Source organism: Spodoptera frugiperda, chromosome 27 (assembly GCF_023101765.2).
Source record: "Spodoptera frugiperda isolate SF20-4 chromosome 27, AGI-APGP_CSIRO_Sfru_2.0, whole genome shotgun sequence".
Lineage (NCBI taxonomy): Eukaryota > Metazoa > Arthropoda > Insecta > Lepidoptera > Noctuidae > Spodoptera > Spodoptera frugiperda.
The window spans coordinates 8081357-8093041 of NC_064238.1; the positions used below are offsets into that span (position 1 = coordinate 8081357).

An 11685-nucleotide genomic window follows, 5' to 3' on the forward strand; every position below is an offset into this window, starting at 1 on the left:
GATTACCTCTTTGAACATAGCCAGAAGATTATCGGCTAACTTTGTTATATCTTTTGTAGGTATCCCTTTGTCCACACTGTTTCTTAAATAATGTGTTACTATTTCTAATAATTCCTCATCGTCTGGTTCACTGAAAAGTAAAGCATATCATACGACCATTACCTATGTAATTGCGTTATAGGGCACGCATCATGCAAATAAAATCAATTATTATTATTATCCAATTTCCGTCCACTGCTGTGCGTAGACCAAGTAGACACTAACTTTGCGCTAAATCATTAGCTTGATTAAGTATTATACAAAAAATCTATCCATTCTCACAAACTTTCGCATTTGTAATAATTATCAGGACTTTACCTCAACGTCCTAAGCTCCAACGCAGCGGCCAGTCTAGGCGAGATGGCAGAGAGTGTAGTGGCGGTGGCCAGTACCCGCAGGCGTGACACTTGGCACCACTGCGTGCCACTACCGCCCTCCTCGTCACTACCTCGCGTCCAGAACCCGTTGTGTTGTATTAACTGTGTAGAAGAAAGTTTAAAGGTCCAGTATTTTGTATAATAACTGTCGTAAGATGTGCCTTCTAAATATTAATTGAAATACATACTATATGGCGAGTGTACAGCTTTTTTTCTAGGAGTTGAAGTAGAAAGTATTTCATTTTTGCTGTTGTTGTTCATGTTACTTTTTGGAAAAACATGTCTGATGACAATTTCAATAACTTTATACAATAAGTCTGCTGTTTTATGCTTTAAAATGTGTAGCAAAATATGCGACTAGTACTTCGATGCCTAACGAGATATTTTTTCTTTATTTTAGTTTTAAATTAGTTTTTATTCCTTTTTAGGTATTTTTAAGTTGCAAAATATTGAGTATAATTTTTTTAAGTACGTAGAAGCAAGTAACCTGCAGTAAGAAGGAGTGTACGGGCGTGGAGGCCCAGTGGTCGGTCCGCGCGCGATGTAAGGCCCGCACCACCAGCGTACAGCGCGCACCTGCGCCCGCGCCGCGCCCGCCCGCACGGACCATGTTGTTCTACGGGCAATATTACTTAACTTATTCTAATCTACAATAAAAAAGGTAATTTAAAAAACTAAAAAACCCGACTGCGTTTCTTTATAATATGAAAATTAAAAAACCCTAAAACAAGAAAGTCATCGTAAAATTGAAGCAGTCGACGCTGCGAAAGTTACAATAAAATCATATGGAGCATTGGTTAAATATATATACTTACTCTTTTCAGTTCTGCAATGATGTCAGCTGGTTCTAAAATTGGAGTGCAGTCTATAGTTAGGATAGCAGAATTACATTCCTTCACTATGTATTCCGCTAAAAGGCTGAAAAATACCAATTAGCTTAAGAAATAGACACAAGACGGCTAGAAAGTAATTATAGTTTTACTTCATGGAATTTCAGTAAAACTCAGCAACTCTATTAGCTTTTTACAAGCTAATTGTATGTATATTTGTGAAGTGCAATCTTGCAATTCAAATTTGAAGCAGATATCTTTAACCAATTTAGCTGATACTTTGTGTATCTACTCGTACTGGATAAAAGCTTGTTTTAAAAAATATATTTTATAACATATTTTAAATGATACACATATTTTTAATAATTCTATAACTCTTTAAAGAGTAGTTAAGTACTTACTTCTTTGCACAAGCATCGGGTCCAACAAGAAGTAGATGTGCGTGGTGTGACGTCACACAGGCTCGTAGTGTGGGTTCACAGGCCAATAGACGTCGCGACATGTACAGTGTGTCTGTGACCCACTCGTTCGTGCCTAATGGCGGTACTATCGGAGGACCCATCAGTGTGGATAGCTGAAGATAGAAATCAATAACATTAGATGTTTCAACGAATTATTCTCATCATCAGTCCGTTTACTAATAGTGAAAATAGATTTCATAAATATCACGCCACTGAGCCCTTCTTTAGGTCTCCGCATGCAATCCCATGTACGCGACTATATTTGACTATCGTTTCGTTCGATATATTAAATATTAAACAAGTATTAGATTCAATGACAAGTAATTATCAGAAACCAGTTACATTTAATTTCTCATTATAAAGTTAGTATTCATGTATAGAGAAGTCATATATTGTGTTTTTTACCAACCTCATCATGGAAGCTATCGATAGCACTTTCCTTGATGACATCGACTACACTGCGTTGTATGGCAAGGTAGACTATTTCCTCGGGACCCATGCGAGTGGCGTTGAACCCTGTGTCCTGGGCTAAGTACTCGAACTGTGTTAGTATTTGTTTGACCTGGAAAAAAGATGACAAATGGAATCGTGACGGTTTTAAAAAGAATTGGGTTTGTAACGTTGAACCAATGCATGCAGTGATTGAGTTTTGTTTGCTTGCTTTGTGAGAGATTTTTTGGAGAAAGTGGTTCTTAATTCATTTCAAATATTTTTCTACGCGATATCACATGCAATACATTTGGTAACAGCTGGAAACATTTAAGGACTTACACAAATTGTAATTCGAGGCCATACAATTATTTTACTTAATAAATGAATAACTAATCATATATATAACGACTTAAGTTGTACCTACCACAGTAATATTATAAAGCTTGACAGCCAAATCACCCTTATGATCAGTAAGCCACTGGATGCATCTCTTTATAACTTGCTGCAGTAACGGCAGAGCCATCTTTACACCTTCATTATCGAAATCAGCTCTACGCATCCACGCTTCAAGCACGTCTAGATCGCAGCTTACGTCATCGCTGGAAAATATGTAGGTAATTTAAAGATTAGAGATAAAGCCACGATTTAATGACTTGACTGCTGACTTAAATGTCAAGATTATGGTAAATAAATAAAAAGGAGGCTTTTGGCAGCATTGGATTTACCGTTGCTGTTGATGAAGCGAAAGAAATGTGTAAGATTCGTAACAATTGGCGTTCCATCGGTTCCATTGTCTCTGCCTACCCCCATGGGAGACAGGCGTGAGTACCTATGTCTGATATTGATGATGAAATATTAGAGAAGATCCTGAACTCCTCTTATGTTCCTCGAAATGCTTAAAAGACGTTGTAGATAGGCAATAGTCCAGAATAGTCCAGATAGCTCGGGAGGCAAAGCATAACAAAGTCTATTTTATAGTTTCGTTTAGTATAAATTAAATAGGTGCAACGCTATTTCTCTCACCTCAACAATATAATACCCATTCTTGATACAGTAGCCGGTGAAGCGTGTTCCAGGCTATGTGTTTCGAATAGGAAGTTCACGTTGGAACCGAATTGTATCCTCCAGCCTGAAGGCAATGTCAGCAGTCTATTGTCGTCCAATACTGAGTTGAGGGCTTCTATCCATTCTGGGTCGATATCACCGTCACATACTACCCAAGACCACACATCTGGAAATAGTTTGCATATGAATTTTGCTATACTTTTTCCTATCCAATAGCGTGTAACAGGCATGTTTACTTCTTGTAAGCAAAATAAGATATGACTGCCTCGTTGGCCGAGTGGTTGCAAGTGCGACTGCCGGGCAAGGGGTCTCGGGTTCGAATCCCGGGTCGGGCGAAGTATTTAAGTTTTTCGGTTTTTCGAAAATTTCTCAGTAGTAGCACGGAGTCTGGAAATGTGCCCGGTATATGGCAATAGGCTCACCACCTATTACATGGGACTTACAACATAAATTGTGAAAAGTGGGTGTAAACAGTGGCATTACGTGCCATAATGTGCACCTCTGCCTACCCCTTCGGGGATTAAAGGCGTGAAGATATGTATGTTGTTTAAATAATTTTCTTTTTCTTTTTGAGTATTTTTTGAGGTCAAAGAGTAGACTAGTTACAATTTGCCCTCTTCCTAATTTTTATGTTAGTTTTATTTTTAATATTAATTAATTCAAGGAATGCTTACCAGAAGGTTGATTAGATATTTCAAGCGCCGTGTAAGATATAACCCCGTCAGTCCACTGCCTCGTGTCATGTTCGATGTGTCCAAGCAACCAATCGCGACTCATCGCCTTCGGGCAGATTATGTATTCCACCACGTTCTTACCTTGGAGTGCTAGGGCCTTTGTAAAGATAGACGAGTTCATTGTATTAAAGGGTAAGTTTATTCGAGATGTAGTACATAAATAAGTTACAATGGAAAGTGGACATTGATACTAAGAAAATATTGATAAACTTTTGATTTTTCTGTGTTGTATAAAACTTAATACTTATAACGTTGTTAGAAAAAATAAAATGGAAGAATAGAAACAATAGGTTAAGCTACAGTTAACATAAACACTGGCTGGTTACACACTTCGTGTTCCCATAGGTATACTACTTATACTACTGGCTCTTATCCATGAACCATTAATTTATAAGTAAAGCAAGAAAGGCTACTCACAGATTTCAATAGTTGCCTTATTGTAGTTTTACCAGACCCTGGAGGTCCGACTACAACCACTCCCATTCTCTGTTGCATTTGTTCATACAATTCCACGCACTTTTGTATCTATAAAAAAAAACAGTATGTAAGCAGGGCAAAACTAGACCTTATTTTGAGTGGGTTAAAGTTCATAATATTAATTCGTTACCTGTTGTTTATTATGTACAAGCTTGAGGTTATTTACACTCATCTCAAGAGCTGAGTTTATTGGGTCAGAACTGGATTCTTCAGTGGGTACATCAGCGAAAACTAATGATAGTATATTTTCGAATCTGTAGACAAGAATAAAAAAAAGTAATCAGAAAAACTGCCTTATTGATACTAATTTAAGCTTGTTTATTAATTTAGTAACACATTTCTTTACTGACAGCAGTCAGTATTTTACGTATTTTAGAACTAGTATTAAGACTAGTAATGAGTCTTATGGGTCCCACGTTCCCGTCCCATGATTACTGAAAAGTAGGTGTAGGTTGTGTAAGTTACTGTGTTTCTTTGCTTTTAGTCTCCTGATTATGTTACGTATGTATATGGTAGTGTAAGAACATAATACAGTAACCTTTGTGCATCAGATCGCGTAAGCTTGGAGTGGTTGTTGAGTGTGAGCACGCGTCGTGCGGCGGCGCGGCGTGCGACGGTCCCCCCGCCACCCCGTCCCCCCGCGGCCTGCAGCATGGCGGCGCAGCTCCCCACGCCCGCCTTCAGCGCACGCAGGCCCCAGTCGTAGTGGCGCTGCTCGCTTAGTAGGCAGCTGGACCATACATCATACTGATCATCACTGAGGTACCAAACAAGCTCAAACCGCCTGCTAGAGAGAACTTAGAGGAAAAAAAAATTAATTATTACATATGATGTAATCTTTTAACTTAACCTCGTCAGGAAATTCTGTATTTTAATATTACTTACCTACACAGTCTTTGGACTGTGCTTACATTGTACTTTTCTTCCTGTTTGCCTAAGCAAAAAAAGCAAGAAAAATACAATGCAAACCTAATATTAATTAAATAAATTAGTCCACCTCATGATTATAATGTATCAAACACTCACCTTGCAAGAGTAAAGACGTTATGCAAATCACGAGCAAGTATCTCAGCATCAGGAACGCACGCTGCGGCCAGTAGATGTGCAGCCAGTACATCAGGCCTGGGTTGCAGCATGGCTACGGGACGTAGTACTCGTTGCAAGGCGGACGGTAATGTCCGACGGCCGCCGTAGCCACGACCCGCCGGGTTCATTGTTGCGGCTACTCCACACCATTCCGATACTGTCACCTTTAAATTGTTGAGAAATTTATTTATACAAAATAATACAAGACGTGTTGAACACATTTCGATATTAGAGTGGATTATTGATACAAAACTGAGAATTGACGTGAAAAAATGATTGCATTGTGGTTTGTCAAGTCAAGTTACCAGAGGCCTAAACCCACACCACCCCATCTCCAAATACCCAATCCCTAAAAATCCGGCAACGTATTTGTAACTCTTCTGATGTTGCGCGTATCCATTTTATCATGGACTATATAAATGCGGAGGATAAGTGTTACCAAATTAGGCCACATAGACTAGTGAGCTACCTATTATAATTATCAAATACCTACAAAATTATTGAATATTTTAAGAAAAAAATAGTAACAATGCTTCTAAATTAATTATTAATTAAATTCTATTACTATTAGTACAATATCAGCTTAAGAAAAAGTATTTTAAAAATCTTGTAAAATACAAAAAGAATCTCTCCGGCGGGGAATCGAACCCCGGTCTCCCGCGTGACAGGCGGGGATACTTACCACTATACTACCGAAGATGTGGTTATTGAGCGCGAAATAGTGCATCTGTTGATAATTTTAGTACTTTTATATATTTTTAGTTCGTTTAGTAATAATATTGGGTATTATGATTGTTTTAATCTGATTATTTAATTATCTTGCTGTAGGTAAATATTGATTCAGATGTTATATCGGTAATTTAAGTTATTTCACTGAGTTAATCACGTAATTATATGAAAGTGTGATGTTATAAATTTTAAAATGAATAATGCTTTGTAGTTATTTGTTTATTTTTGTTATTTATTTATGTCCACTTCTGTATATAATATACAATGGCAGACTTATTGAATAATTTATTTGTTGTACTTATTTATTTTGGTAAGTAGAGTAAAAATAAATGTTCTGCCTAATATTTAGTACAATTATTTTAGGTATTGATGCCTGCAAAACACAACTATTAACACTGAATTTTTTTCTTATTTACCTGCTTCCCATTGAGCATCGCAGTGGGTTGTGATCCATTCGACCGTTCTGTAGTGGCGGCCAGTAGCGAGGATAGTTGGTGCGACACGCCAGCCAATGTGTGAGCTGCCAGACGATTGAACTCGTCGAAACATCCCCAGGCACCACACAGGGCGAGTCCACTGAGTAAACGGCCCATACACTCTACGTCCATTGCCTGGAATTACAAAATAGGTGATACTTCTTAATGTATTATGTGTGTTTAAAGACACACATAATACATTAGTGAATTACAAAATAGGTGATACTTATTAATGTATTATGTGTGTCTTTAAGTCTATTATACTGGTGTTGTATACTGAGTCTTCAGTTCAGTTAACCCAGTTATGTCGATTTGCAAGGCTCATTTGGAAGAACTTTTTTTTAAAAAGATAGGAACTGTTAATCAAATCTTGCATAATTTGTACTACAAATCTTCATCTTCAAAAGACTTAAATTATTTCAAACTTCATGAGTTACATTCAATAAAATAGAGGAATACAAAATTGTGACATCCTAAAATCACGTGGGTGATAAGTCGTACTTACGTTTTGTTTGTTCCAAGAAAGTGTACATATTTAATTCTAATTATAGTAGGTAAACAATATAATTATATTTGTTTCTTCCAATTTTTCTAGATCTATATTTCTATGAGTACAAGTAATTCCATTTCATCAAAATCGCAATAATAAAGCGACTATATGCTATTTGGCTATTGCTTAAGTCGTAATATGGTAGTAGCTTTGATATGCGAGGTTTTACGATGAATAAATCTACCTACATAAAATAATACTTAAACGTTACATAAAGTGAGTAATATTACCTCATCGCAGTTAAAGATTAGCACCAAGCGTCCTACAAGACCACCCAGAGCTTTCACAGATTCTGTCTTTCCAGTGCCAGCTGGACCGAATGGGTTACCAACTAAACCCAAATGGAGGGACTGAAAGAAAATTAGAATTTTAGATAAATCCAGTAGCATTTAGGTACGCGTCCACAAGCCCGCATCGTACGCATCGCACGCAACGGTTTTAGTTTGTCTTGTATAGAAACTCATACAACTGCGACCACTGATCCGCATCGTACGGACCGTATCATCAGCAATGCGTACTTATGGCGTCATACGGAATGCGTACGATGCGTTCAATGCGTACCAGTCGCGTACGATGCGTGCAATGCGTACGATGCGAGCCTGTGGACGCTTTCCTTTTAACTCAATCAGGGGTTAATAATTCTGTGATAACTTTCAATCAAAGTAACATTTTGTATGAAACTTAGTGTCATAGTTAAATAGTTTACCTGTGTCAAAATAAAGAAACAGTCGTCAGCTAGTTCAGTGCGCACAAACTGTCCAGTGTTCACTCCTAGGTATTCGTATGAATATGATATCTGAGCTAGACCCATTTTAGCTACCACCTCCTTTGTACTTAGCAAATAGAATCTGTAAAATGGAAAATAGACTAGCAAAATTAAAAAGATGTATTTTAAGCTATTTTAACGGGCATAGGTGCAGTGTTTGTATGTAGTTTCTACTCACTTGTATTTATTACTCGCCTACACTTTGTAACTCAGTGTAAACATCAAGTTACTTACCTCAACTGTTTTTGCCAAAGCCAGTCGTTAGTTGACACGATATTATTGTCTATCAAAATTCTGATGACGGACAAATAATGAGCACATTGTAATATGAGTGCCTGTCTTTTACGTCGCTCACTCTCGTCCTCTATTTCGGCTGAAGCATAGTAGGAATTCTCCTTTTCTATATTGGCTTTTAATTTGTGCAATTCCTTGGAAGTTATGGCTTTTTCTGCTTGCTCTGTGAAGCGTATGTTTTGAGCGAGACATAGGATTTGTGTAGGAAGTGAGAATGGGTCCTGTTCTTGAAGGGAGTTTGTGACTATGCACTTTAGAGTCATGCTTTTTAGAGAGGATCGCATCTCTGCTTCCAAGTTCTTCAACCATACCTTGAAAAATATGGAAGTTATTAGAGTACATATGTATGATGAGGATATTCTTATAGATCGTACTTAAAGTAAGGCAAGGCATACCTCTACTGGACAATCGATATCAACTGGGTGGTCCAATTGGAACGATTCTCCGTAATGACTACACAAAGCGGTAATAGACATATCTCCGGGTCCCAGTCGAACTCCTGTGATTCCCGGGAACAATTTCTTGAGATGTGTTTGCATAACAGCTTCCCTTCCTTCAGCACCAGCTCGAGCTTGCCCGAGAAGTTCCAGTAAATCGTCATCACTCAGGAAGTAAAGTCTTGGGAATACGGAACGTTTTTCCTGGAAATAAATTCAGTCACTATGTGACTACTGAGATACCTACTTCATAACGGTTGGTTAATTATCATTAGTTAATTGGAACAGAATAAACATTTACATAACAGCTATTTAAAAATGCAAAGGATTAACAACGTCGGTAACTTATTGAGTCAGCGTTATAGATGACGTCATGTAAACAAAAACTGCCATCCGTACGAGTAGTAAAACTTGATTCACGATCATTAACTTTATTAAAGTGTAATTGCTATTCAATGTATTTTCAATGTGAGCTTACTAATCAGAAACTCGGATTAATTTTTATGCGTGTGTGTGTGTGTGTGTAAAAAATATTATCTAATTTTATCATTAGATTTAAATCAAAATTTACAGGCAAACTTCTTGCATAAACTGTTTTTTTCGAGGATTCGATCTATATATCTGTCCTACAATTCAATAAAATGTGCCTTCTATTTAAAGTTTGTTCCTACCAAGCCACTTAGGTTTTGTATCCAGGTAAGCAATTAGGATAATTTTATTATACTTACATCAATATAGACATTTAAGGCTGACTGACAAGCTAAGAGTTGTTCAGATATGGAGTCCAGCATAGGTTGAAGTCTTGAAGACTGCAGTAAAGCTGAGAGCCTAGGGTCCGATTCTAATATTCTGGTAACTTGTCGAAAGCCTTGGTCTACTTTCCGGAATTTGACTCCTAATTCACCATCATCATTGGAGAGTATCGGTTCTAAGTACAGCCACCTTAAATAGGAAATAATAGAGTTAGGTAGGTAACCTACTTTTCGTGACCTTCTTTCTTTGGCCTTTTAATACTGATATAATCGGACTAATATTAGACTAAGAAGGTACAAAAAGGAAACTTAAAGTTCTCTTTAACTTTACCTAAGTTTCATAAAAGGACTGTATTATATATTTAAGTCAAATTGGTAATTACGATTTAATTTATTCTAATAAGTCGTTTAGTTAACCTGTCTTGGTGATATAGGAATTGCAACTCAGGGATTTGGATTGGAACGCATGTCAGCTGTTTGTATGAATAGCGTTTTATAGGTACAACTAAATCCGTATTAGACATTTCTATCAATTAGTCAGTAAATATTTATATTAGATAGTCAGACAGTACAATGTCCATTTACTAACGAAGTACATGTTTTACTGACCTTTCCTAGTTTTTAACTACCTCGAACACTATTTGATTTTAAAGTATTTTACTTTTCACCTACCTAATTATTAAAGAGAGAGTATTCGAAATTATAGATTTTGAACTACATTCATGTTAATAAAACACAAATGAAATAATAATTAAATTGGAGCACATAATTTTACGTTTGGTCAACGATAAATCTATACATATAATAAAATCGTAGAAAAGTGCTGTCTGTACATTGAAAATAAAAATAAAAAAAATAGCAGGGGTTATTGTTATGTCGATGTCGAACCCAAAAATGTAATTAACTTTTTTTTTGTCTGTTTGTCTGTTTATCTGTTTGTCTGTTTGTCTGTTTGTCTGTTTGTCTGTTTGTCTGTTTGTCTGTTCGTCTGTGCGCGCTAATCTCAGAAACGGCTGATCCGAGTTGGATGCGGTTTTCACGAATATATTGTGGGATGCTTAAATTTACATTTAGTGTTTGTTTCATGTCAATCGGTTCATAAATAAAAAAGTTATGTCAAATTAAAGAATCACGTCGAACATTCTATGCTTATACCATTAATCTCCGCAACTATTTGACGGATTTGGTTGAAATTTGGTACAGATATAGTTTAGAACCTTAGAAAGGACATAGATAAAAATAAAATAAAAATAAAATAAAAATAAAATAAAAATAAAATAAAAATAAAATAAAAATAAAATAAAAATAAAAATAAAATAAAAATAAAATAAAAATAAAATAAAAATAAAATAAAATAAAATAAAATAAAATAAAAATAAAAATAAAATAAAAATAAAATAAAAATAAAATAAAAATAAAATAAAAATAAAATAAAAATAAAATAAAAATAAAATAAAAATAAAATAAAAATAAAATAAAAATAAAATAAAAATAAAATAAAAATAAAATAAAAATAAAAATAAAAATAAAATAAAAATAAAATAAAAATAAAATAAAAATAAAATAAAAATAAAATAAAAATAAAATAAAAATAAAATAAAAATAAAATAAAAATAAAATAAAAATAAAATAAAAATAAAATAAAAATAAAATAAAAATAAAATAAAAATAAAATAAAAATAAAATAAAAATAAAATAAAAATAAAATAAAAATAAAATAAAAATAAAAATAAAATAAAAATAAAATAAAATAAAAATAAAAATAAAAATAAAAATAAAAATAAAATAAAAATAAAATAAAAATAAAATAAATTAAAAAATAAATTTATTCCGGACATACAGCGCCATCTATTGTTCAATTCAATTTCGTACTTATAGTACGGAATTGAACAATGTCGGGCTGTTCCTATACTCCGTAGATAGATGGCGTTGATCGCGCAATGGTGTAATTACAATTGTTCAGTTCATGTTATTGTTTTAATTCATTGGAAATTTGTTTTTACAAAATAGTAAAAAGCAATGAAAAATATAACATAATACAACTTTTAGTACAAAGAAAACGCTCTAACGGAGTATAGATAATTCTATGTCGATCGTTACACGACCTCGGTTCATGTTATTGTTTTAATTCATCGAAAAAAGTTAACAAATAGTAAAAAGGTATGAAAAAAATTATATCA

The 11685-nt window shown here is 34.8% G+C and overlaps 1 protein-coding gene and 1 non-coding gene across 2 annotated transcripts in view; both read right to left on the reverse strand.

Moving 5' to 3' along the window:
• The window catches only part of LOC118263279 (cytoplasmic dynein 2 heavy chain 1), a 53608-nt gene that overhangs the window by 12192 nt on the left and 29731 nt on the right, over window positions 1-11685 (reverse strand). The window contains exons 26-44 of the mRNA XM_050705636.1: window positions 9482-9695; window positions 8712-8957; window positions 8257-8627; window positions 7963-8104; window positions 7487-7606; window positions 6647-6841; window positions 5442-5665; window positions 4954-5145; window positions 4546-4669; window positions 4356-4463; window positions 3879-4035; window positions 3163-3370; window positions 2564-2738; window positions 2117-2269; window positions 1648-1820; window positions 1232-1334; window positions 904-1032; window positions 358-518; window positions 7-130 (exon numbers count right to left, since the gene is read on the reverse strand). Coding sequence (XP_050561593.1) covers window positions 7-130; window positions 358-518; window positions 904-1032; window positions 1232-1334; window positions 1648-1820; window positions 2117-2269; window positions 2564-2738; window positions 3163-3370; window positions 3879-4035; window positions 4356-4463; window positions 4546-4669; window positions 4954-5145; window positions 5442-5665; window positions 6647-6841; window positions 7487-7606; window positions 7963-8104; window positions 8257-8627; window positions 8712-8957; window positions 9482-9695 — 3319 coding nt within the window. The remainder of the gene's footprint in view (window positions 1-6; window positions 131-357; window positions 519-903; window positions 1033-1231; window positions 1335-1647; window positions 1821-2116; window positions 2270-2563; window positions 2739-3162; window positions 3371-3878; window positions 4036-4355; window positions 4464-4545; window positions 4670-4953; window positions 5146-5441; window positions 5666-6646; window positions 6842-7486; window positions 7607-7962; window positions 8105-8256; window positions 8628-8711; window positions 8958-9481; window positions 9696-11685) is intronic.
• Window positions 6129-6200, reverse strand: Trnad-guc (transfer RNA aspartic acid (anticodon GUC)). Its single transcript has one exon. It is a non-coding gene; the product is annotated as a tRNA-Asp (tRNA).